This window comes from Borostomias antarcticus, assembly GCF_949987555.1.
Source record: "Borostomias antarcticus genome assembly, chromosome: 28".
In the NCBI taxonomy this organism is placed as follows: domain Eukaryota; kingdom Metazoa; phylum Chordata; class Actinopteri; order Stomiiformes; family Stomiidae; genus Borostomias; species Borostomias antarcticus.
Window position 1 is genome coordinate 310,031 of NC_140261.1, and position 27,500 is coordinate 337,530.

Below are 27,500 nucleotides of genomic sequence, written 5' to 3' on the forward strand. Positions count from 1 at the left end.
GGATAGAAGGCCGAGGAGGCTTTGTTGGGGGAAAGAGGCAGGGTAGGGGGGCAGCGTGCCACCGGGGGGGGGGGGGCAGGGTAGGGGGGCAGCGTGCCACCGGGGGGGGGGGGGCAGGGTAGGGGGGCAGCGTGCCACCGGGGGGGGGGGGAGGCAGGGTAGGGGGGCAGCGTGCCACCGGGGGGGGGGGGGGGGGGGGCAGGGTAGGGGGGCAGCGTGCCACCGGGGGGGGGGGGGGGGCAGGGTAGGGGGGCAGCGTGCCACCGGGGGGGGGGGGGGGAGGCAGGGTAGGGGGGCAGCGTGCCCCCGGGGGGGGGGGAGGCAGGGTAGGGGGGCAGCGTGCCACCGGGGGGGGGGGGGGGCGGTCCAACAGGGCGGGTCAAGGTGAGCTCCACCACAAACAGTTAGTCCTTTTTTTTTTAAAGATATTTTTAAGGCATTTCTCCTTTATTATGATAGGCTACAAGTTAATTACAACTAATTAATTATGTAAGTAATTATATGTTTGTAAAAAATCTTGCTCTAACACTCCTAAATATCCCTGCTTTAGGAACTAACACTAAAACGCTTTGTGAATTACTAACTTTTTAAATTTGGAGTGACACACTCACTGTTTGAGGGGATTTACTCTCAATCTGATCATTCAGGATCATTGAAGTGTATCGAACACAAACCTACTGAACACAGCTCTACTGAACACAGCCCTACTGAACACAGCTCTACTGAACACAGCCCTACTGAACACAGCTCTACTGAACACAGCTCTACTGAACACAGCCCTCCTGAACACAGCCCTCCTGAACACAGCCCTGCTGAACACAGCTCTACTGAACACAGCTCTACTGAACACATCCCTACTGAACACAGCCCTACTGAACACATCCCTACTGAACACAGCCCTACTGAACACAGCTCTACTGAACACAGCCCTACTGAACACAGCTCTACTGAACACAGCCCTACTGAACACAACACAGCCCTACTGAACACAGCTCTACTGAACACAGCTCTACTGAACACATCCCTACTGAACACAACACAGCCCTACTGAACACAGCTCTACTGAACACAGCTCTACTGAACACAGCTCTACTGAACACAGCCCTACTGAACACAGCTCTACTGAACACAGCCCTACTGAACACAGCCCTCCTGAACACAGCTCTACTGAACACAACACAGCTCTACTGAACACAGCTCTACTGAACACAGCCCTACTGAACACAACACAGCTCTACTGAACACAGCCCTACTGAACACAGCCCTACTGAACACAGCCCTACTGAACACAGCTCTACTGAACACAGCTCTACTGAACACAGCCCTACTGAACACAGCCCTACTGAACACAGCTCTACTGAACACAGCCCTACTGAACACAGCTCTACTGAACACAGCCCTACTGAACACAGCCCTACTGAACACAGCCCTACTGAACACAGCCCTACTGAACACAACACAGCTCTACTGAACACAACACAGCCCTACTGAACACAGCCCTACTGAACACAGCCCTCCTGAACACAGCCCTACTGAACACAGCTCTACTGAACACAGCCCTCCTGAACACAGCTCTACTGAACACAGCCCTACTGAACACATCCCTACTGAACACAGCCCTACTGAACACAGCTCTACTGAACACAGCCCTACTGAACACAGCCCTACTGAACACAGCCCTACTGAACACAGCCCTACTGAACACAACACAGCTCTACTGAACACAGCCCTACTGAACACAACACAGCTCTACTGAACACATCTCTACTGAACACAACACAGCCCTACTGAACACAGCCCTACTGAACACAGCCCTCCTGAACACAGCCCTACTGAACACAGCCCTACTGAACACAGCCCTACTGAACACAGCCCTCCTGAACACAGCTCTACTGAACACATCCCTACTGAACACACCCCCCTACTGAACACAGCTCTACTGAACACATCCCTACTGAACACACCCCCCTACTGAACACAGCTCTACTGAACACAGCCCTACTGAACACAGCCCTCCTGAACACAGCCCCTCAGATCAAACCCTCCTGGTCGCTCGTCATGTCAAACACATTCCACAAATCACAGGCAGAACTCATCACACCACTAAATTATTTGCCGAATCATGCAGCAAAATAAAGGTTAAATTGATAAATAAACTCATTTATAATGACCTCCTAATGAGCTGTCTGTCTTGTGTAGGAGGCTGATTGCTCTGAATGTCCCTGTGATAGGACGGCCCTTCTAAAGGCCACCTGCTGGCCCTGGCAGGGCTGATATGTTATCCAGGGGAGCATTGCTCCACAGACAGCTTCATGATCATTAACTGTGGGCCGGTATTGTGGAATAATTGACAATTACTGTGGGATCTTGTGGCTAAATGCCACTGTTCTGTGTAGCTCTATTTGAGTTGATCAAAGGGTCATTCACATGATGAAGCACCGGGATGATGCCATTTATATCCTCTATCCCCATCAGGCTCCTCCCACCTCTAAGAAAACATGGCCGTGTTGTCAGCGCTGAGACCCAGCAGCCTCAGAGTCTCTGTGTGTAGAAGTGTAGAAACATGGCAGCACCACCGTGATAAGAAGGGCTAAACCTCATGGGTTTTTAGTGTTTGAAGGTGTGGTTCATAGAGGTCTGCGGGCTCATTTAGAAGGTGTGGTTCATAGAGGTCTGCAGGCTCATTTAGAAGGTGTGGTTCATAGAGGTCTGCAGGCTCATTTATTAAAGGAGGATCCATATAAAAAGTGTGCATGCGCATAAAGCCTGGAGATGGTGAGCGCTCCCAAACATTCAGATTTATTCAACCTGCTCACAGCTTCCCTTATGAATCACAGTCCACATGGAAATATGCATGTTGATCGGCCTTGTATCCCACTACACACACACAGTTGATCAGTGAACCGCCTCATTCATCCATTCATAAGTGATGAGTGCATGACCGTGATTCCCATGGTGAGATAGGAACCTCCTGACGCAGGGTGCTACTCTCCTCCCCAGGACTACAGGGTGAACATCTTCCTGAGGCAGCAGTGGAATGACCCACGGCTGGCCTACAGCGAGTACCCCGACGACTCCCTGGACCTGGACCCCTCCATGTTGGACTCCATCTGGAAACCTGATCTGTTCTTCGCCAACGAGAAGGGAGCCAACTTCCACGAGGTCACCACCGACAACAAGCTGCTACGGATTTCTAAAGACGGCAATGTTCTGTACAGTATCAGGTATCTGACTCTCTGATGCGCGTTCATCTTTGAGAATATCCCCTAGTCGTGCCCAGATGCATACTTAATGTGGCGATCAAGTGTACCTCGGAAATATCGTATTTACCGTATTTACGAGTTACGAGCACATGAACGTTCCGCCAAAGTTGTATTTACAACTGGGAAAGTCAGAACTAACGATACCTCTTTGGAGTTGTGACGCTGCGTGTCGTTTTGGACAGCAAGAATGGCGGAAAGCGCGGAAACCGTGTCAGTAAAAAAATTATATATTTTGTTATTCTGTTCATAGTCGCTATTATTTTTAGTATTTGCACACTTTTGTGTATTCAGCAATTAGCTGTTGCTGATTGTATATATATATATATATATGTATATAATATATATATATATATATAGATATAGATATAGATATATCTCAGTTTTGAACTATATATAATATAACAGTATATATATAGTATACTAAGTATATATATATATATATATATATATATATATATATATATATATAAAATGTATTTTTCTTCACAACAACAGTTTTTATTCCTGCAGCATATTTGTTGTGTTATCAGCCCATGATCTTTATGAGCTCTGAAGCCAGGGAAAAGACGGGCGTTTCTTATCTGTTCCTCTTTACTTGATAAGATCAAATGAGCCCAGTAGACGTGTGATCTCAGCCTGGAGCGCCTCTCTCAGAGCAGGGTTTGGTTGAACAGGGGCAGGTAAATAATGTTTCTAGAGCACATGTGATGTTATCAGAATGTGTTGAGTTTCAATTTGAAATGTGACTGGTGCTCATGAAGTATCAGATGATGGAAGCGATGTCTCCAGATGTTGACTATGTTGAACTATGGTGGTGCTATTAAGGGTATTTTAAACCAACATTTGGACATTTCTGTGATGCTAAATATAGCCGGTGCGTCTTACATGGTCTAGTTTCTTTAAAGTGCAGAAGCAGAATGTTAACGGTGCATTTCCAGTCTTACCTGCATGTCTGGAACAGAAACCTCAGCTTTGTAATGAACAGAGATATATCACAGCATCCTGGCTCTGCTGTAGCAATTACAGTAAAAGATCTGGCTCTCTGATGCAGTCACCAATGTCAGGCTACTGTCAAACTCAACTTTATTCATATAGCACTGTTCATACAAGTAAATGTAGCACACAGTGAACAACCCTGATCCTAGCGTGTCCCATGTCACAGAATAACCCTGATCCTAGCGTGTCCCATGTCACAGAATAACCCTGATCCTAGCGTGTCCCATGTCACAGAATAACCCTGATCCTAGCGTGTCCCATGTCACAGAATAACCCTGATCCTAGCGTGTCCCATGGACCTGAAGAACTTCCCCATGGACGTGCAGACCTGTATCATGCAGCTGGAGAGCTGTGAGTACTACATTACCCATCAGCACCCTCATGGAAACACACAGCCAAGAACATGTACTCAGTATTCATTCTGTGGTGAGTAGTTGAATGCGTCCCTGGTTGGGGAGGAACAGAGGCAGGAAAGGGGTAGTCGTTTCCATGGGTACTGGGTTCAGGAAGGACCCTGTCCTAGCCAACCTGTACCAGCTAGCCACATGGGTACTGGGTTCAGGAAGGACCCTGTCCTAGCCAACCTGTACCAGCTAGCCACATGGGTACGGGGTTCAGGAAGGACCCAGCCTGTACCAGGTACAGGAGAGAACCAGCTTGTACCAGGTAGCAGCATGGGTTCTGGGTATTATAGTTTTTTTTACCTCAGGTTTATTTGTTCGTATTGTTTTCTCAAACAAGCCGTTTCTTGCATTTCAGAATTACAACGGATTATGAATGAGTTTGGACAGAGCCTTGCCAGACAAATAGCCAGAGTACATGATGTTATTTTACCTACAACTACTTGAGAGGTCTGAATCATCTCCCGTCTGTCCTGTCCCAGTCGGATACACCATGAACGACCTGATCTTTGAGTGGGACGAGAAGGGCGCGGTCCAGGTGGCGGACGGACTCACGCTACCTCAGTTCCTCCTGAAGGAGGAGAAGGACCTGCGCTACTGCACCAAGCACTACAACACAGGTGGGTCTCTCTACAACACAGGTCTCTCTCTGCAACACAGGTCTCTCTCACTACAACACAGGTCTCTCACTACAACACAGGTCTCTCTCACTACAACACAGGTGTGTCTCTCTCTACAACACAGGTCTCTCTCACTACAACACAGGTCTCTCTCACTACAACACAGGTCTCTCTCTCTGCAACACAGGTCTCTCTCACTACAACACAGGTCTCTCTCACTACAACACAGGTCTCTCTCACTACAACACAGGTCTCTCTCACTACAACACAGTTCTCTCTCACTACAACACAGGTCTCTCTCACTACAACACAGGTCTCTCTCTGCAACACAGGTCTCTCTCACTACAACACAGGTCTCTCTCACTACAACACAGTTCTCTCTCACTACAACACAGGTCTCTCTCACTACAACACAGTTCTCTCACTACAACACAGGTCTCTCACTACAACACAGGTCTCTCTCTCTACAACACAGGTCTCTCTCTGCAACACAGGTCTCTCTCACTACAACACAGGTGTGTCTCTCTACAACACAGGTCTCTCTCTCTACAATACAGGTCTCTCTCTCTACAACACAGGTCTCTCTCTGCAACACAGGTCTCTCTCACTACAACACAGGTCTCTCTCACTACAACACAGGTCTCTCTCACTACAACACAGTTCTCTCTCACTACAACACAGGTCTCTCTCACTACAACACAGGTCTCTCTCTGCAACACAGGTCTCTCTCTCTACAACACAGGTCTCTCACTACAACACAGGTCTCTCTCACTACAACACAGGTCTCTCTCTACAACACAGGTCTCTCTCACTACAACACAGGTCTCTCTCACTACAACACAGGTCTCTCTCACTACAACACAGGTCTCTCTCTACAACACAGGTCTCTCTCACTACAACACAGGTCTCTCTCACTACAACACAGGTCTCTCTCTACAACACATGTCTCTCTCACTACAACACAGGTCTCTCTCACTACAACACAGGTCTCTCTCACTACAACACAGGTCTCTCTCACTACAACACAGGTCTCTCTCACTACAACACAGGTCTCTCACTACAACACAGGTCTCTCTCTCTGCAACACAGGTCTCTCTCACTACAACACAGGTCTCTCTCACTACAACACAGGTCTCTCTCACTACAACACAGGTCTCTCACTACAACACAGGTCTCTCTCTCTGCAACACAGGTCTCTCTCACTACAACACAGGTCTCTCTCACTACAACACAGGTCTCTCTCACTACAACACAGGTCTCTCTCACTACAACACAGGTCTCTCTCACTACAACACAGGTCTCTCTCACTACAACACAGGTCTCTCTCACTACAACACAGTTCTCTCACTACAACACAGGTCTCTCTCTCTACAATACAGGTCTCTCTCTCTACAACACAGGTCTCTCTCTACAACACAGGTGTGTCTCTCTCTACAACACAGGTGTGTCTCTCTCTACAACACAGGTCTCTCTCTACAACACAGGTCTCTCTCTCTACAACACAGGTCTCTCTCACTACAACACAGGTCTCTCTCACTACAACACAGGTGTGTCTCTAACTACAACACAGGTCTCTTACACAGACAGCATGTGTAGAGTATAGAACAGTCAGACAGACAGACAGACAGCATGTGTAGAGTGTAGAACAGACAGTCAGACAGACAGACAGACAGACAGTCAGACAGACAGCGTGTGTAGAGTGTAGAACAGGCACATCCATCTGAGCAGACTGTATAGAGTGTGTGTGCAGGCTGGAGGAGGGAGGGGCCTCGCTGGGCTCATGCATCCCTTCCTCATGGCTCGTCACGGCCTCGTCCACTCAGCTGTGAACCATCTGTCCACTCAGCCAGCCGGGCTGGAGCTCTGATTACACTGCAGATCAAACTGAACGGGACAAACAGGGAAGTCTGGTTTCTACTGGAGAGAAGAGCTATAGAACTAAGGATGAGTCTGGTTTCTACTGGAGAGAAGAGCTATAGAACTAAGGATGAGTCTGGTTTCTACTGGAGAGAAGAGCTATAGAACTAAGGATGAGTCTGGTTTCTACTGGAGAGAAGAGCTATAGAACTAAGGATGAGTCTGGTTTCTACTGGAGAGAAGAGCTATAGAACTAAGGATGAGTCTGGTTTCTACTGGAGAGAAGAGCTATAGAACTAAGGATGAGTCTGGTTTCTACTGGAGAGGAAGAGCTATAGAACTAAGGATGAGTCTGGTTTCTACTGGAGAGAAGAGCTACAGAACTAAGGATGAGTTTGGTTTCTACTGGGGAGAAGAGCTATAGAACTAAGGATGAGTCTGGTTTCTACTGGAGAGGAAGAGCTACAGAACTAAGGATGAGTCTGGTTTCTACTGGAGAGGAAGAGCTATAGAACTAAGGATGAGTCTGGTTTCTACTGGGGAGAAGAGCTATAGAACTAAGGATGAGTCTGGTTTCTACTGGAGAGAAGATCTACAGAACTAAGGATGAGTCTGGTTTCTACTGGAGAGGAAGAGCTACAGAACTAAGGATGAGTCTGGTTTCTATTGGAGAGAAGAGCTATAGAACTAAGGATGAGTCTGGTTTCTACTGGAGAGAAGAGCTATAGAACTAAGGATGAGTCTGGTTTCTACTGGGGAGAAGAGCTATAGAACTAAGGATGAGTCTGGTTTCTATTGGAGAGAAGAGCTATAGAACTAAGGATGAGTTTGGTTTCTACTGGGGAGAAGAGCTATAGAACTAAGGATGAGTCTGGTTTCTACTGGAGAGAAGATCTACAGAACTAAGGATGAGTCTGGTTTCTACTGGAGAGAAGAGCTATAGAACTAAGGATGAGTCTGGTTTCTACTGGGGAGAAGAGCTATAGAACTAAGGATGAGTCTGGTTTCTACTGGAGAGAAGATCTACAGAACTAAGGATGAGTTTGGTTTCTACTGGAGAGAAGAGCTATAGAACTAAGGATGAGTCTGGTTTCTACTGGAGAGAAGATCTACAGAACTAAGGATGAGTCTGGTTTCTACTGGAGAGGAAGAGCTATAGAACTAAGGATGAGTCTGGTTTCTACTGGAGAGGAAGAGCTACAGAACTAAGGATGAGTCTGGTTTCTACTGGAGAGGAAGAGCTACAGAACTAAGGATGAGTCTGGTTTCTACTGGAGAGAAGAGCTATAGAACTAAGGATGAGTCTGGTTTCTATTGGAGAGAAGAGCTACAGAACTAAGGATGAGTCTGGTTTCTACTGGAGAGGAAGAGCTACAGAACTAAGGATGAGTCTGGTTTCTACTGGAGAGAAGAGCTATAGAACTAAGGATGAGTCTGGTTTCTATTGGAGAGAAGAGCTATAGAACTAAGGATGAGTCTGGTTTCTATTGGAGAGAAGAGCTATAGAACTAAGGATGAGTCTGGTTTCTACTGGGGAGAAGAGCTATAGAACTAAGGATGAGTCTGGTTTCTACTGGAGAGAAGATCTACAGAACTAAGGATGAGTCTGGTTTCTACTGGAGAGAAGAGCTATAGAACTAAGGATGAGTCTGGTTTCTACTGGAGAGAAGATCTACAGAACTAAGGATGAGTCTGGTTTCTACTGGAGAGAAGAGCTATAGAACTAAGGATGAGTCTGGTTTCTACTGGAGAGAAGATCTACAGAACTAAGGATGAGTCTGGTGACACACATGGTCTCACCATGTTTAAACCTGGTACCACCGAAGCCCATCTGAGTATCTGGCCAGGGAGTAACCAGACCAGCTAGAGCAGCATGAGGCTTCTCTCTCTCTCCTTCTCTCTCATTCTCTCTCTCTCGGTCCTTCTCTCTCTCCTCTCTCTCCTCTCTCTCCTCTCTCTCTCCTTCCCTCTCATTCTCTCTCTCTCATTCTCTCTCTCTCGGTCCTTCTCTCTCTCCTCTCTCTCCTCTCTCTCCTCTCTCTCTCCTTCCCTCTCATTCTCTCTCTCTCATTCTCTCTCTCTCGGTCCTTCTCTCTCTCCTCTCTCTCCTCTCTCTCTCCTTCCCTCTCATTCTCTCTCTCTCATTCTCTCTCTCCTTCCCTCTCATTCTCTCTCTCTCATTCTCTCTCTCCTTCCCTCTCATTCTCTCACATTCTCTCTCTCTCCTTCCCTCTCATTCTCTCTCTCCTTCCCTCTCATTCTCTCTGCTCTCTCTCCTTCTCTCTCTCCTTCTCTCTCTCCTCTCTCTCCTTCTCTCTCTCCTTCTCTCTCTCCTCTCTGTGGCAGTATGCTGCTTGTCTCTCCTCTCTCTCTCCTCTCTCTCTCCCATGGTGGCGGGATCCTTTTAGCCATTGTGCTTTTTCCCTTTCTTCCACTTGTATTGGAGAATCCTCAGGGGCTTCTCTCTCCTCTCCTCTCCTCTCCTCTCCTCTCCTCTCCTCTCCTCTCCTCTCCTCTCCTCTCCTCTCCTCTCCTCTCCTCTCCTCTCCTCTCCTCTCCTCTCCTCTCCTCTCCTCTCCTCTCCTCCCTCTCCTCTCCTCTCCTCTCCTCTCCTCTCCTCCCTCTCCTCTCCTCCCTCTCCTCTCCTCTCCTCTCCTCTCCTCTCCTCTCCTCTCCTCTCCTCTCCTCTCCTCTCCTCTCCTCTCCTCTCCTCTCCTCTCCTCCCTCTCCCAGACTGGATTTCAAGGACAGTTCACCCCCCCTCGTTCTGTCACCCCACCTCCTTCTCTCTCTCTCTCTGCCCCCCCCCCCCCCGCTCTCTCTCAATTCATTTCATTTCAATTCAAAGTGCTTGTAGTTTTTATGCTCCACACAGGTGGAATGAGCTGCAGAACACACTTAAATTGGAAATCTAGTCTCCCTGGAAACATTCAGGGCTCTCATAGGTGACATGTTACATAGGGGACTGCACATGCTTCCTATAGGTGTGTCTGCCACTCTCCTATCGGATGTCATTTCTGTTATTTATTGTCATTACTTATTTTCTACTTTGTATACTGTATTGTATGTTTTGTACTGTATTCTATTATTGTATTTTGTACTGTATGTATTATTTTGTATGTAATCAGGGCGATGTTGGAAAAGAGAGCTTGCTCTCAAACATCTTTCCTGAAAAAATAAAGGTTTCAAATCAATCAAATCAAATCAAATAACAAAAATGTTAAAATATAAATGTGAATACAAATAGGTGAATTGAGTGAATAACTAAGTGTAGTATTTACAAATGTATTTAAATGGTAACTTTTACAGTTTTTCACAATTGCTAAAACACAAAACACAGAAACCTCTCTCTCTGTCACCGGCCCCTCTCTCTCTCTCTCCCTCTCCCTGTCACCTCCCCCCCCCTCTCTCTCTCTTTCTCTCTCTCTCTCTCTCTCTGTCACCACCCTCTCTCTCTCTCTCCCTCTCCCTGTCACCTCCCCCCACTCTCTTTCTTTCTCTCACTCTCTCTCTCTCTCTCTCTCTGTCACCCCGCCTCCTCTCTCTGTCCTCTCCCTAGTCCATCATTCTCCAGCTTTGCCTGTATGTGTGTGCGTGTGTGTGTGCGTATGTGTGTGTGCGTATGTGTGTGCGTGGCTGTGTGCGTGTGTGTGTGTGCGTATGTGTGTGCGTGCGTGCGTATGTGTGTGCGTGTGTGTGTGCGTGTGTGTGTGCGTATGTGTGCGTGTGTGTGTGCGTATGTGTGTGCGTATATGTGTGTGTGTGCGTGTGTGTGTGTGTGTGTGTGTGTGCGTGTGTGTGTGTGTGTGTGTGTGTGCGTGTGTGTGTGTGTGTATGCGCTCTGCTTCTCCCCAATCAAGCATTAAAGAGCAATTAAACTGTAGTTTTCCTCAGATTTATTAACAGCAATCTATTGAGGTCTGAGGAGCGTTCGTTCCTTGGCTCCAGCAGCGCTGCACTCTGGGGTTCGCTGGCATGGTTGTCTGTCGTCGCCGTGGCCCCTCCCCCCCGGGGAGAGAGAGAAGCCGTGGCCCCTCCCCCCGCGGAGAGAGAGAAGCCGTGGCCCCTCCCCCCGCGGGGAGAGAGAGACACGCCGTGGCCCCTCCCCCCGCGGGGAGAGAGAGAGAGAGACATGCCGTGGCCCCTCCCCCCGCGGAGAGAGAGAGACACGCCGTGGCCCCTCCCCCCGCGGGGAGAGAGAGAGAGAGACATGCCGTGGCCCCTCCCCCCGCGGGGAGAGAGAGAGAGAGAGACATGCCGTGGCCCCTCCCCCCGCGGGGAGAGAGAGAGAGAGAGACATGCCGTGGCCCCTCCCCCCGCGGAGAGAGAGAGAGAGAGAGACATGCCGTGGCCCCTCCCCCCGCGGAGAGAGAGAGAGAGAGACATGCCGTGGCCCCTCCCCCCGCGGGGAGAGAGAGAGAGAGAGAGATGCCGTGGCCCCTCCCCCCGCGGAGAGAGAGAGAGAGAGAGACATGCCGTGGCCCCTCCCCCCGCGGAGAGAGAGAGAGAGAGAGACATGCCGTGGCCCCTCCCCCCACGGAGAGAGAGAGAGACTCCGTGGCCCCTCCCCCCGCGGGGAGAGAGAGAGAGAGAAGCCGTGGCCCCTCCCCCCGCGGGGAGAGAGAGAGAGAGAGAGAGAGAGAGAGAGAGGCGTGTGTAATACTAATCATTGTGCTGGTGCATTGCAGTTTGCTCTCGCTATGTTATCGGCCCTCTTCTGTGTTTTCTGTCTAATATGATCGTCCGAGCAGAATAGTCACTTTCTCTCTGATCCTGACACACACACACACACACACACTCTCTCTCTCTTTACACACACCGTACACACATGGCCACACAGGGATATAGCCCTGATAATGGTTTCTTCAGATGGAAAATCTAGAGTGCACTTAAAGGCTCTGAAGTGTATCAGACGTGGAATTACATTCCCCCCCCCCCCCCCACACACACACACACACACACACACACACTTCAGAAGCATACTATACGTTAGGACTGGCTGTAATTAAATGGAAAGTCTTGACAAATACAGCTGTCTTCGATTGATCTTCAGTGATTAAATGGATCTTCACCACAGCCTCTTAGCTTCTATCCCAGTCAGCAGGAAGACGGATCCCAACAGGGTTGAGGTTCCATTACCCCACCTACCCAGAACCCCCTCTCCTGTAGGGTTAGGGTTAGGGTTCCATTCCCCCACCTACCCAGAACCTGCTCTCCTGTAGGGTTAGGGTTACGGTTCCATTCCCCCACCTACCCAGAACCTGCTCTCCTGTAGGGTTAGGGTTCCATTCCCCCACCTACCCAGAACCTGCTCTCCTGTAGGGTTAGGGTTAGGGTTACGGTTTCATTCCCCCACCTACCCAGAACCTGCTCTCCTGTAGGGTTAGGGTTCCATTCCCCCACCTACCCAGAACCTGCTCTCCTGTAGGGTTAGGGTTACGGTTCCATTCCCCCACCTACCCAGAACCTGCTCTCCTGTAGGGTTAGGGTTAGGGTTACGGTTTCATTCCCCCACCTACCCAGAACCTGCTCTCCTGTAGGGTTAGGGTTAGGGTTAGGGTTCCATTCCCCCACCTACCCAGAACCAGGGTTAGGGTTAGGGTTTCATTACCCCACCTACCCAGAACCTCCTCTCCTGTAGAAAAACACCAGTCCAACAACTAAACAAACAATCAATCACCACAAACAGGGAGGGACAGTGAAAACATGTGCCCCCTAGAGGATTTGTTTCAATGTAAACTCCAATAGACCGGATTTTCTAATAATTTCTAATAAACACGAGTATCTTTACAGTAATAACCTACTAACTGTGAGAATTTCAAACAGTATTTCTCCTTCTTTCAAATTTTTGAAAAAAAAATTCTGATCCGCAGGTGCGCCTGGCTATTCTTACTGGTCCGTAACCTTAACCCCTAACCTTAACCCCTAACCGTAATAGGCTCACTTATGATGCTAACTCACCGTAACATGATATGACCGGTCCTTCATGCTAGCCCTGACGACACCTAACAGCTCCCCCTGTGAATAGCGGCATTTTTCTACATGGCCAGATCTAAAATGATTGTCAGCACGTGGGATGCACTTCTTGTTATTGCTGAAGTATTCTTCCAGAATCCGTCCTCATACGTCTCCCACGGGCTGGACGTTCATGTGGACGAGGAGGAGAGTGAGTGGTAGCGCTGCGCTAGGGACACTCTGGCTGAGGAGATTAGACGATAGGCTAGTAGTTATGATAATGGTTCATCCGGTCCTGCGATTGGTTCCTAGTCTCTTATCTCTCCCGACACAAACGTGGCCTCTCTCCCGAGCTGTCCGTCTCACCATCAGGAGGCTGGGCTGTTTGTGTGCCTCTGGGACATGCAGATGAGGGTGTCTGGATGACGCGCTTCAGCAGTCAGGAGACAGAATGACAGTGACAACACCGCGGGCCTCTCTGGAGGGTTTGCAGGAAGAGACAAGCGGTGTTTCAGTGAAGATAGAGGAAGAAAGATGACTTGTGAGTGAAAATATTCAGCATAAACACTAACCAGCATTTTTTGATCAAACTTTATGACCCTTTTTTTGCAGCGGCACTTAAAGTGGTAACAAAGACAGCTTGACAGGTTTTTTCTCTCTCCAGGCACTCAGCATTTAAAGGCGCTCAGTTAGATTTTTTCCGGCCGCTAGATGGGGCAGTGGTGCAGCAGCGTATCAACAAGTAAAACGGCGGTCTCTTCTACTTTAGAAGATTTAAAAATAATGACACGAGTGGATGGTTGAATATATACGAACACGGAGATTTATCAAACGGTTGCAGAAAAAATGAAAGAAGATGGGTTCGCAACCGCTGGAAAACCCTCAAACAAGAGTAGCCTACAACATGAATGAATACAAACATATTCATTCAAATGTAAACGTAAACATGTAGATGTCCAATCAGAAGCCTTCCCAGCCCTATTTGCCAATAAATGTTCTGCATTTTAATCTTAAAATTGTCCTCATTGTTCAATAAAGACAATTGTCCCTTTCATGTAGTTCAAAAAACTCACATGCAGTAGCATATTATACACTTTTCAACATTTACATCAAGCAAATTTTTTTTTTTTTACTAGGCTATGTATTCTGATGTAACATTACTACTCTTATGCACTTGCAGTGAAAAACTTCTCTTGGTGTGCTTGAGTGTTGAGTGAGCTGATTGGACCTTGATGTTGATTGTTTTTCTCCTCTATGTTTTTGAGGAAGCGTACACATTGAAACGTTTTAAACGAGCGCTGCAGACTCTGAATATAAGGCAGATTGGTTTTGAACGTCTTGTGGGAACAGTGTACTTGTCTCCATAAGTCTTTTGAAGACATCATCACATTCACTCTATCAATGTGTTTTGGTGAGTCTTCCTGTCTCGTTATCTCTGTCCTCTCCCCCAGGTAAGTTCACCTGCATCGAGGTGCGTTTCCACCTGGAGCGTCAGATGGGCTACTACCTGATCCAGATGTACATCCCCTCCCTGCTCATCGTCATCCTGTCCTGGGTCTCCTTCTGGATCAACATGGACGCCGCGCCCGCCAGGGTGGGCCTGGGCATCACCACCGTGCTCACCATGACCACCCAGAGCTCCGGCTCCAGAGCCTCCCTGCCTAAGGTTAGACACTCACCTGGACACACCTGACACCCTGCCTAAGGTTAGACACTCATCTGGACACACCTGACACCCTGCCTAAGGTTAGACACTCACCTGGACACACCTGACACCCTGCCTAAGGTTAGACACTCACCTGGACACACCTGACACCCTGCCTAAGGTTAGACACTCACCTGGACACACCTGACACCCTGACACCCTGCCTAAGGTTAGACACTCACCTGACACCCTGCCTAAGGTTAGACACTCACCTGACACCCTGCCTAAGGTTAGACACTCACCTGGACACACCTGACACCCTGCCTAAGGTTAGACACACACCTGGACACACCTGACACCCTGCCTAAGGTTAGACACTCACCTGACACCCTGCCTAAGGTTAGACACTCACCTGGACACACCTGACACCCTGCCTAAGGTTAGACACTCACCTGACACCCTGCCTAAGGTTAGACACTCACCTGGACACACCTGACACCCTGCCTAAGGTTAGACACACACCTGGACACACCTGACACCCTGCCTAAGGTTAGACACTCACCTGACACCCTGCCTAAGGTTAGACACTCACCTGGACACACCTGACACCCTGCCTAAGGTTAGACACTCACCTGGACACACCTGACACCCTGCCTAAGGTTAGACACACACCTGACACCCTGCCTAAGGTTAGACACACACCTGGACACACCTGACACAACCCATGACACCTGAACTATACCACCAAGCAGGATGTGGGGGTTAGCGAGAGATCTTCAGGTTTAACCCGGGGTTTTCAGGGCCACGACAGTGGTTCACTTCAACACCTATGAAGCGCTGCTTACTGACCATTCGATTCTCTTGGAAAATGGCATTATCGTTCCTAGAAGATCTTGTTTGCGTGAATAGTGAGAGGGTCTCAGGAAAGAGTTTTTAGATAAAAACCTTCCCCTGACAAGTAGGCTATGGAAGATGGAGATTTTCAGCAGAGGGAATGCTTACCTTTGTTATCTTTGTGAGACATATTCAGTTGTTTGCAGAATACCAATATCATGTTAAAACAGAGATGAAGCACTACATCCTTCTACTTGATGACCTCATAAGATGAGCAAGTGAGCCTGTTTACTGAATATGTTTCTGTTCTTTATTTGCTCCCAAGACCGTTTAACACTATCGGGTTTGCAGCTTGAGGCTAAAATTGTCTTACACTTCTAAGAATCACATTAATTCAATGGAATAAACAGTTGTAATTACTAGAGCACAGTGTGCAATTACTAGAGCACAGTGTGTAATTACTAGAGCACAGTGTGTAATTACTAGAGCACAGTGTGTAATTACTAGAGCACAGTGTGTAATTACTAGTGCACATTGTGTATTTACTAGAGCACATTGAGTATTTACTAGAGCACAGTGTGTAATTACTAGAGCACAGTGTGTAATTACTAGAGCACAGTGTGTAATTACTAGAGCACATTGAGTATTTACTAGTGCACAGTGTGTAATTACTAGAGCACATTGAGTATTTACTAGAGAACAGTGTGTAATTACTAGAGCACAGTGTGTAATTACTAGTGCACAGTGTGTAATTACTAGAGCACATTGAGTATTTACTAGAGAACAGTGTGTAATTACTAGAGCACAGTGTGTAATTACTAGAGCACAGTGTGTAATTACTAGTGCACAGTGTGTAATTACTAGAGCACAGTGTGTAATTACTAGAGCACAGTGTGTAATTACTAGAGCACAGTGTGTAATTACTAGAGCACAGTGTGTAATTACTAGAGCACAGTGTGTAATTACTAGAGCACAGTGTGTAATTACTAGTGCACATTGAGTATTTACTAGTGCACAGTGTGTAATTACTAGAGCACATTGAGTATTTACTAGAGAACAGTGTGTAATTACTAGAGCACAGTGTGTAATTACTAGTGCACAGTGTGTAATTACTAGAGCACATTGAGTATTTACTAGAGAACAGTGTGTAATTACTAGAGCACAGTGTGTAATTACTAGAGCACAGTGTGTAATTACTAGAGCACAGTGTGTAATTACTAGAGCACAGTGTGTAATTACTAGAGCACAGTGCCTGTGGACCCGTCGTGGTTTGCTCTGTGCATGTGTGACCCATAGCCATGTGATTAAATGTGTGACCCATAGCCATGTGATTAAATGTGTGACCCATAGCCATGTGATTAAATGTGTGACCCATACCCATGTGATTAAATGTGTGACCCATACCCATGTGATTAAATGTGTGACCCATACCCATGTGATTAAATGTGTGACCCATACCCATGTGATTAAATGTGTGACCCATACCCATGTGATTAAATGTGTGACCCACACCCATGTGATTAAATGTGTGACCCACATTTAAGTAAGGCTGCATAGTCTAGGTGCTATCTCAAAATGAAAGTGAAATCACTCTTACAAAAACCTGTTTACCCCGTTAATTGCAAACAATAGGAAAGTACCTCTTTATGTTAGCGATACATGACACATAGATGAGGCTTTTACAAAATAGAATATTTTGCCATAGGGTAGGATACATATTTTAAAGTGATGAATATGTGGCTGTCATGCCAAAATGTCTCAAGGGCGGCTCAAGGCCTTTTTTCCCCATAGAACTCAAATCAATCATCAAAACATCTGAGCCAGAGAATGGTCACAACATGAGCTTCTAGACGCTTCTACTACAGTATGGTTTTGACGCTACTACTACAGTATGGTTCTGATATCATGTAGAATCCAGAGCCAGACTGGTTTAGTCCTAGCGTATGAAGCAGAACCGTGTTACATAACGTGAATCTTTAGCGTGAGCCACAGACCACGCCCCCTGACCCTAGACCACGCCCCCTGGCCCTCACACAGTCACACTCAGGACATACAGAGAAAGCTACCTTTCATAAAAAGGAATTATTTTTCCTGAGGGGATTTCTCCTGTCTCCGTGTGAGCCAGTAGGATCGCATAATGATGTAATAAGAAGCGGTATCCTCCACATTCTTGTTTGCTAACATTAGGTGATTCATGTGCTCTGGAAATTTAACAAGTGAACCATGATTTCTATGCAGTTCAGCTGTCACAATAATGATCATCCAGCCCAGCCCGGCTAGGTGCCCCCCCCCCCCCCGCCCAGCCAGGCTGCGTTGCCCTGGGGTTTCGTGGCAAGCACAGAGAGGAAGGAGATCTAGAAAGACCTGATTCCTCCCCTCTGCTGAACGAGCAACATCAGCTGCAATATAATATTTAAAATACACAGGCAGACGTTAATTAAGTCTAACACTATTGATATTCTTCATGTCATCGGTGTGTCCCTATTTCAAAATAATACAAAAACATGTTTTTTTTTACTTTTACATTTTAAATCAATATCTACCTCTACTCTATTTGGTTGTTTTTGTTTATTGACATAAAATCTGAAAACTGTTTTAAAGTGGAAAATGTGCTAGATGTAAAAAAATGGCCTGACCTAGCCTAGCCTGACCTAGCCTGACCTAGCCTGACCTAGCCTGACCTAGCCTAGCCTAGCCTGACCTAGCCTAGCCTAGCCTGACCTAGCCTGGCCTAGCCTGACCTAGCCTGACCTAGCCTTGCCTGGCCTGACCTAGCCTGACCTAGCCTGACCTAGCCTGACCTAGCCTAGCCTGACCTAGCCTGACCTAGCCTAGCCTAGCCTAGCCTGACCTAGCCTGACCTAGCCTGACCTAGCCTGGCCTAGCTAGTCAGCTGATCCTGAGTTACCAGGTGTCCTATGTGAAAGCTGATCCTGAGTCTGTTTTACAAGCCGATCCTGAGTCTGTTTTCCCAGGTGTCCTATGTGAAAGCTGATCCTGAGTCTGTTTTCCCAGGTGTCCTATGTGAAAGCTGATCCTGAGTCTGTTTTCCCAGGTGTCCTATGTGAAAGCTGATCCTGAGTCTGTTTTCCCAGGTGTCCTATGTGAAAGCTGATCCTGAGTCTGTTTTCCCAGGTGTCCTATGTGAAAGCTGATCCTGAGTCTGTTTTCCCAGGTGTCCTATGTGAAAGCTGATCCTGAGTCTGTTTTCCCAGGTGTCCTATGTGAAAGCCATTGATATCTGGATGGCCGTGTGTCTGCTGTTCGTGTTCTCCGCCCTGCTGGAATACGCTGCTGTCAACTTCATCGCTCGCCAACACAAGGAGCTGCTGCGCTTCAGGAGGAGACGACGACACATGAAGGTCAACCTCTTCTTCACCTCCTTCTCCTCCTAGCACCTCTGCTCACACACACACAGTCACACACACACACATACACACACAGTCACACACATTATACACACACACACAGACACACACACGCAGATACAAAAACACTCACGCCACAAACAGACACACGCACACACACACACACACACACACACACACACACACACACATACTGTACACACACATACTGTACACACACATACCTTGTCTCAGCAAGATTCAGCCTGTATTCGCCACTACAAATGCATTCATATTTACAGTAATTGGTAAGGAGTGATTTTAGGAATGAGACAAGCTGTATATCAGATCTACACCTCTGAGGAACACCTCCCTGATGCTGTGAGCTGGTCTCTGATAAGACATCATTTACTAGACCTAGAACGAAGGTAGATCAGAGAACAAAACAGCCCAGGGAAGGACTTGCTGGCTACTGGAACATCAACAGATGTTCAGCCAATAGATTTTAAACATTTTCCAGGAGCTAGCTCGACCGCGTCGTTGAGAGAGGTCAGGGAAGAACCTTTACAGCTCACCTATTTCGGCCCCTGGGTGTTTTTTTTCCTTCCCTCTGGAGAATGTAGGGGTGGGGGCTATCTCCACCCCCCCCCCCCATTGCTCTTGGTAAAGCGCAGGGTGTTGCCTCTGTGTATGAAATGCAATATGCAAATAAAGTTTGATTTGATCAAAGAGCTGCACATTTTGCTCCCGATTCTCAGCTTGGGAAAATCATCACATTAAAGATTCCAAGTTTCTCTGTTTTAAAAAGCCTGAACAGTAAAAGGCCTGTGTTGGGGTGGCTTGTGCATATCACAAACAGGCCTTCGTTCAGGGGGACATCTCATCACATCTCGTGTCCTTCTTGGGGCTGGAACATATCTTTATTTGGAGTGTAGATGAACTCAGCCAGGTATCGAAGTGCTTTTGAAATGAATGTTTTGAAATGTGCAGTGAGATGAAGCCTTCAGCTGAAGCCAACTTCAAACTCAAGCCTCAGATGTGATAATGATTTAATGAATCCATGACATTAGACATGAATGTGATTTAGTGGATCCATGACATTAGACATGAATGTGATTTAGTGGCTCCAGGGTATTAGGTGGTGTCCTTCCTCTCCAGAGCCAGGGCCCAGGGGCCCAGAGACCCAGGGTCTGTTTGTTGGAGAGGACAGGTAGCGGAGGCCTCGTGAGACCGCCCTGGTTCCCTACACAGATCAGTCCGGCCAGGCTCAACAGAAAAGCTGTTTGTGCTCCCGTTTCTCCTCGGGCCAATTAGCCTCCCCTGAGGAGGAGTAGCTGTGGGCGGGGTTTAGATGTGACGGTTCCGTGTCCCCAGGAACCACTCTGGGGTGTGTGTGTGTTTTTGGGAGCAGTGGCCAAGCCCAGTACTGCAAGTCACGTTACGCCATTGGGCCCAAAAAAGACCTTCCCCCATGGACACTCACAGGGAAGGAAACAGCTGGGGAAAGAAACACTTTTTTTTTCTGGGCGTCACTCAAAGTAAAAAACGACTGAAGTTTTAAATAATTTTTCTTCAGAAGCCACCGAGAGCCAGAGTTTCACAGCTGTTTCTGTCCCCGTGTGTCTATGGCAGCTCGTCTGTGGGAAAGAGGGAGCAGTGGGGCCAAGAAAAACACTCAGGCGCTCTGCTCTACAGGAAGCAGACGCTGTGCTCTACAGGAAGCAGGCGCTGTGCTCTACAGGAAGCAGGCGCTCTGCTCTACAGGAAGCAGGCGCTCTGCTCTACAGGAAGCAGGCGCTGTGCTCTACAGGAAGCAGGCGCTCTGCTCTACAGGAAGCAGGCGCTGTGCTCTACAGGAAGCAGGCGCTGTGCTCTACAGGAAGCAGGCGCTCTGCTCTACAGGAAGCAGGCGCTGTGCTCTACAGGAAGCAGGCGCTGTGCTCTACAGGAAGCAGGCGCTGTGCTCTACAGGAAGCAGGCGCTGTGCTCTACAGGAAGCAGGCGCTGTGCTCTACAGGAAGCAGGCGCTCTGCTCTACAGGAAGCAGGCGCTCTGCTCTACAGGAAGCAGGCGCTGTGCTCTACAGGAAGCAGGCGCTGTGCTCTACAGGAAGCAGGCGCTGTGCTCTACAGGAAGCAGGCGCTGTGCTCTACAGGAAGCAGGAGTCGCTGAAACTTGAATGAATGAATTGAATGAATCTTTGAATGCCTCATCCACTCTTTAATACCATGGTAACAAAGCATCTGGCGTGTCAAATTACTCCTACTACGTCATATGCTTGATGCTGATTGGTTGAGGTTAGCCTGTGATTTGATAGATGAGATGAGATGAGGTGATAGACAGATGGTTCATCCAGTCACCTGCCAAGTCGTTTTGAAAGTGCCTGCCCTTTCCCAAACAGTTTCCAATGAAGCCTTCCCAGATGGTTCTGGTAGCAAGCCATCTGTCCGTCAGGTCAGGTTAACTGTAGACTCAGACTCAGCTTCTTTTGAACATGGAATCACTGGGTTTCTTCTGCAGCCTGTGAGCCTGGAGGCCTGTTGGAAACCTGCTTCATTGAGTCTGAGGCCAGACATGGGGGGAACCCCACAACAATCCCAGAGAAAACTGTGTGTGTGTGTGTGTGTGTGTGTGTGTGTGTGTGTGTGTGTGTGTGTGTGTGTGTGTGTGTGTGTGTGTGTGTGTGTGTGTGTGTGTGTGTGTGTGTGTAATTGCACGTGTGTGTCTGCACGTGTGTGTGTGTGTGTATTTGCACATGTAGATAGATAAAAAGTACAGCGGAATAAAGAATATACATAGATAATATACATAATAGATTAAATTAAATAGAAAAATAAAGATACAGAAATATATACACACAGTATGTTTTTTTTGCTTCCCTCTGGAATATGTAGGGGTGGGTCGTATGCCCACCTTCCTTGTTCTCTGTAAAGCGCATTGTGTTGCCTCTGGGTATGAAATGCACTATACAAATAAAGCTTTGATTGATTGATTGATTGAGTATGCAGACATATAGGATGTCATGTCAGAGGTGAATCTGTGGCTCCTGAATGTGCTGAACTCAGGGAATGTGTTAGTGTTATAGGGTAGGGTTAGGGTTAGGGTAGGGTTAGGGTTAGGGTTAGGGTTAGGGTTAGGGTTAGGGTTAGGGTTAGGGTTAGGGTTAGGGTTAGGGTGTTATCTTCCCGTGGTGTTTCAGCATGGCTTGGTGTTGAGGTGAATTACGCTAACGTGACGCACCAGTTTGTTTCACACAACCATCTGGGAACTCTCTATGGGAAACTGCTTGGAAAAAGGGCAGGCACTTTAAAAAATATTTGGCAGGTGATTGGATGAACCATCTGTCTATCACAGGCCAACTTCAACCACTCCTCGTTGTCGTCACACCTAAACCTGCCCAGCAACACTGATTGGTCCGGTAATTTTCTGGCTGGGCCCAAACGATTTTCTATGGAGTGATGCTGTGAGCTTGCGAGATCAGAATGGTCTCACAAGGCTAGCATCACATGGCTTTGTGACGTGTCACGATTCTGCTGCTCTTGAACTGGGTTCACAAACAACAGCCAGTTTTGAGTAGTTTTAGAATAGAATGTTTTTGAAAGACTCAAAGACTTAAAACTGCCCTTCTAAGAGCATGTGGTAATACGGATGCCTACATTTTATTTAGGTGCAGCAAATCGTGAATGAAAGCAGTGGCTCAGGGGCTGATATTGTGCAATGGATACTATTTAGGCTACTGTACTCTTACATTTGCATGGGGAGGTGGCGAGTATTTTTTGTGGAGGTGGGGAGTATTTTTTTGTGGAGGTGGGGAGTATTTTTTGTGTTGGCTGCTTTTATCTTTCTATTTCATTTGATTTGACAGCCTTCTGCTTCATACTGTCAGGCAACTGCCCACATGCATGTTTGATGTTTCATGCCTTCTCACCCTCTCTGTCTATGACAGCCTACCTGTAGTGGTCCGTTGTCTCCTGGGGTCTCAGTGCAAAGGCCCAGATCCAGCTCTCCACTGAGGGATATCAGCTCTCCACTGAGGGATATCAGCTCTCCACTGAGGGATATCAGCTCTCCACTGAGGGATATCAGCTCTGCAGCCCACAGGGTCTCTCCCTCCCTGGGTTCATAATGACTTCTATTACGCTGGGATGGAGGAGGTTGAGCCTCTGACCACATACATCCTCCCCCTTCAGCCTTAATTGCATCTGACCTGTGACCTGATAGATTCATACAGTTTAAGACACACAAGTTAACTGCAGCTCTACTCATGAGATGTCTGTTGGTGAGGTTGCTAGGAATTAATTTAACAGTAAGTATACTTTGACTGTAGGGAAATGTTTCTTTAGAGTCTAGGGTAACCTATCTGATCCTTAGCATGCAAACAACTAACGTTTTACAAATACAAGAGAACTAATACTCCCCTATCTGAGCACATCTCTCTATAGAACTAATACTCCCCTATCTGAGCACATCTCTCTAGGAGGAGAACTAATACTCCCCTATCTGAGCACATCTCTCTATAGAACTAATACTCCCCTATCTGAGCACATCTCTCTATAGAACTAATACTCCCCTATCTGAGCACATCTCTCTAGGAAGAGAACTAATACTCCCCTATCTGAGCACATCTCTCTATAGAACTAATACTCCCCTATCTGAACACATCTCTCTATAGAACTAATACTCCCCTATCTGAGCACATCTCTCTATAGAACTAATACTCCCCTATCTGAGCACATCTCTCTATAGAACTAATACTCCCCTATCTGAGCACATCTCTCTATAGAACTAATACTCCCCTATCTGAACACATCTCTCTATAGAACTAATACTCCCCTATCTGAGCACATCTCTCTATAGAACTAATACTCCCCTATCTGAGCACATCTCTCTATAGAACTAATACTCCCCTATCTGAGCACATCTCTCTATAGAACTAATACTCCCCTATCTGAGCACATCTCTCTAGGAAGAGAACTAATACTCCCCTATCTGAGCACATCTCTCTATAGAACTAATACTCCCCTATCTGAGCACATCTCTCTATAGAACTAATACTCCCCTATCTGAGCACATCTCTCTATAGAACTAATACTCCCCTATCTGAGCACATCTCTCTATAGAACTAATACTCCCCTATCTGAGCACATCTCTCTATAGAACTAATACTCCCCTATCTGAGCACATCTCTCTAGGAAGAGAACTAATACTCCCCTATCTGAACACATCTCTCTATAGAACTAATACTCCCCTATCTGAGCACATCTCTCTATAGAACTAATACTCCCCTATCTGAGCACATCTCCCTAGGAAGAGTGGTGGTTATACCAAATGACAATTTAACTTTAAATACAATCATTTCTTTATTAACTAATTGATTATCAGGGCACTAGCAAAAGTAAAAAGACATAAACAAAATACTAGTGAATACTAATGATACTCCTCAGAATCTTGGAACTCAAGATTCCAAAGATCTGAAGCCTGAGAGATGAGTCAGATGCTCTTAGAACACTGAGGCATTCTAGAACTAACAGCATTCTAAACATGCTCAAAACTGCCATGATGAGTCAGATGCTCTTAGAACACAGAGGTTCTAGAACTAACAGCATTCTAAACATGCTCAAAACTGCCCTGATGAGTCAGATGCTCTTAGAACACAGAGGTTCTAGAACTAACAGCATTCTAAACATGCTCAAAACTGCCTTGATGAGTCAGATGCTCTAGAACACAGAGGTTCTAGAATTAACAACCTTCTAAACATGCTCAAAACTGCCCTGGCTGCTGTGTGTGAAATCAGCTTTAGAGCAGCTGCATCTAGCGAGTGAAGACATTAACACTTTAATCTAATTATCACAAATGACCTTTCTAAAAATATACATACATTTGCCATAAGATATGGAAATTATTTAGTGTATGTGCCTATTGATGAGGCAGTAAGAATACTGTACAAAACCCGTAATTTAGAAATATATTATATCACCATCACCCCCTACTGCATTGTGCATTGCCCGTATAGACACATTGACAGAGCAGGGCTGTCTCTGCATCACATATTTTAATTAGCTTCACCTCACTGGCCAGTGGGCACTGCTAGTGATTTGGTTGTAATGTGCTCCAGCGTCAGACCAACACTCAACCGTGCTGCTGCTTAGAGGCCATCAATCCACTCAGGTCCCAGTCATCCATTACCGCTCCTCAAGCCCATCACTCAGGTGAAGGACTGCAGATGAAACTGTCACAATCAGGCTCCACACAATAAACCAGGAGGAGGCTGCTCTGCTGCAGCCATTAGACCCTCTCGCTCCTAATCTCCCTCCCAGGTGAGAGGAGGGCAGGCGGGGAGCCGGCTGGCGGCTCGGGGCTTCAAAGGGCCACACATGGAACAAAGGGCCACACATGGAACAACGCTGCCCATCTCTCTCTTCTCATTCCTGTTTGATCAGTTAGCGGCACTGATTGTCCAGAGAGTGTCGCCTGCATGTACCTGCTTCAAATCATTCTCTGATTAAAAAATGTAATTAGCACAGAAGACACTGCAGTCTTACTAGAGCTGAGAAATAGAGGGGAGCAGAATGACAGCTCCACCTGCTGGTCAGAGAAGGTATCTACTCAGATCAATAGTGCCGTTCATCCTTGAAGGATAAGGCAGCCAGCAGGATTGGTTTGTTCAAAACACGCTCTGGAGATTGAAACGCCGTCTCCAGCTCTCAGACCTTATCACAGATGTCGTGTTCATTGAAATGTACTCTGGTTATTTCAATCATTTTCTAGCTTTGAATAAAAAGACTTCAGTCTAAATGAATTCCATCATAATGAGTTATCAAAGAAGTGCTATAAATTACAACAAAAAAAACATATTTACACTAATAACACTGATAACACTAAAACCTACAGAATCATTTAAAGCAGTTTTTGCCATATTTGATGTCACAGTTTGAGCCATTCTGTGTTGAGTTATGTGGATGGGGAGTCATTACCCACAAGACTGCAGACACTAAAACCCAGAGACCTACTCTACTAGCAGAGCTGCGTAGAGGAGGGGTGTGGTGGTGGAGCAGGGCTGCTTAGAGGAGGGGTGTGATGGTGGAGCAGAGCTGCTTAGAGGAGGGGTGTGATGGAGGAGCAGGGCTGCTTAGAGGAGGGGTGTGATGGTGGAGCAGGGCTGCTTAGAGGAGGGGTGTGATGGAGGAGGACAGAGCTGCTTAGAGGAGGGGTGTGATGGTGGAGCAGGGCTGCGTAGAGGAGGGGTGTGATGGTGGAGCAGGGCTGCTTAGAGGAGGGGTGTGATGGTGGAGGAGGAGGGGTGTGATGGAGGAGGACAGAGCAGCTTAGAGGAGGGGTGTGATGGAGCAGAGCTGCGTAGAGGAGGGGTGTGATGGTGGAGGAGGAGGGGTGTGATGGTGGAGGAGGAGGGGTGTGATGGTGGAGCAGAGCTGCTTAGAGGAGGGGTGTGATGGAGGAGCAGGGCTGCTTAGAGGAGGGGTGTGATGGTGGAGGAGGAGGGGTGTGATGGAGGAGCAGGGCTGCTTAGAGGAGGGGTGTGATGGTGGAGCAGGGCTGCTTAGAGGAGGGGTGTGATGGAGGAGGACAGAGCTGCTTAGAGGAGGGGTGTGATGGTGGAGCAGGGCTGCGTAGAGGAGGGGTGTGATGGTGGAGCAGGGCTGCTTAGAGGAGGGGTGTGATGGTGGAGGAGGAGGGGTGTGATGGAGGAGGACAGAGCAGCTTAGAGGAGGGGTGTGATGGAGGAGGACAGAGCTGCTTAGAGGAGGGGTGTGGTGGAGGAGGAGGAGGGGTGTGGTGGAGGAGGACAGAGCTGCGTAGAGGAGGGGTGTGGTGGTGGAGGAGGAGGGGTGTGATGGAGGAGCAGAGCAGCTTAGAGGAGGGGTGTGATGGTGGAGGTCCTGCAGAGCTGCTTAGAGGAGGGGTGTGGTGATGGAGGTCCTGTAGGACATGTGCTGTGGTGCTCCAGCATCTATATGAAGGAAAGTAGGCGAACAATCGTGACCCTCCGCCTGCAGATGGCCTGACACTGCCTGAGACGCAGGGGCTTATTAAGACGGAAGTTGGTGATTGATTGAGGATAATCATCTCATTAGCGCTGATCTCTGCTCAGGGAGGATCTCTCACTGGGGAGTGTCCCTGCATGTGTCTGTGATGGGGGCTGAGAGCAGGAGATAGCAGGAGAGCAGATCGGACACAGGATTATCAGTGTAAATACGTCGACAGCCTCTGTTCTAGGGCGCGTCAGAGCAGTGGCTTACTGAAGATAGTTATTGTTTCCTGCTTTAAAAAGATGTTTGATTTGTATAATTCACATTTAATCCATGCTGATTGAAATCAGTAGATACAACAGTAGTCCCATTATATCATCATAAACTGACAAAAAAAATACAACAAAAGTCAGTTATTATGATTCAATGGCAGAAAATCATTGCTGTGAACATGTCGCACAGTAATTTATTATTGTGGAAAGATACGTTACATACATATCTCTGTCTTATGAAGGTGCTATCCTTGCTTTATGAGTAAGTAAATAAGGCAGAGCTGATGGGAAGGGCCAGAGGTCTGGATCATGTCTCCACATC

The 27,500-nt window shown here is 47.4% G+C and overlaps 1 protein-coding gene across 7 annotated transcripts in view; it reads left to right on the top strand.

The window, feature by feature from the left end:
• The window catches only part of glra1 (glycine receptor, alpha 1), a gene marked incomplete at both ends in the record, with an annotated part of 61,938 nt that overhangs the window by 29,960 nt on the left and 4,478 nt on the right, over positions 1–27,500 (top strand). For all 7 annotated transcript variants that reach the window (XM_084459359.1, XM_084459362.1, XM_084459360.1 and 4 more), the window contains 5 exons: positions 3,001–3,224; positions 4,528–4,610; positions 5,143–5,280; positions 14,544–14,758; positions 18,787–18,933. In XM_084459359.1, the coding sequence (XP_084315485.1) occupies positions 3,001–3,224; positions 4,528–4,610; positions 5,143–5,280; positions 14,544–14,758; positions 18,787–18,933 (807 nt within the window). The remainder of the gene's footprint in view (positions 1–3,000; positions 3,225–4,527; positions 4,611–5,142; positions 5,281–14,543; positions 14,759–18,786; positions 18,934–27,500) is intronic.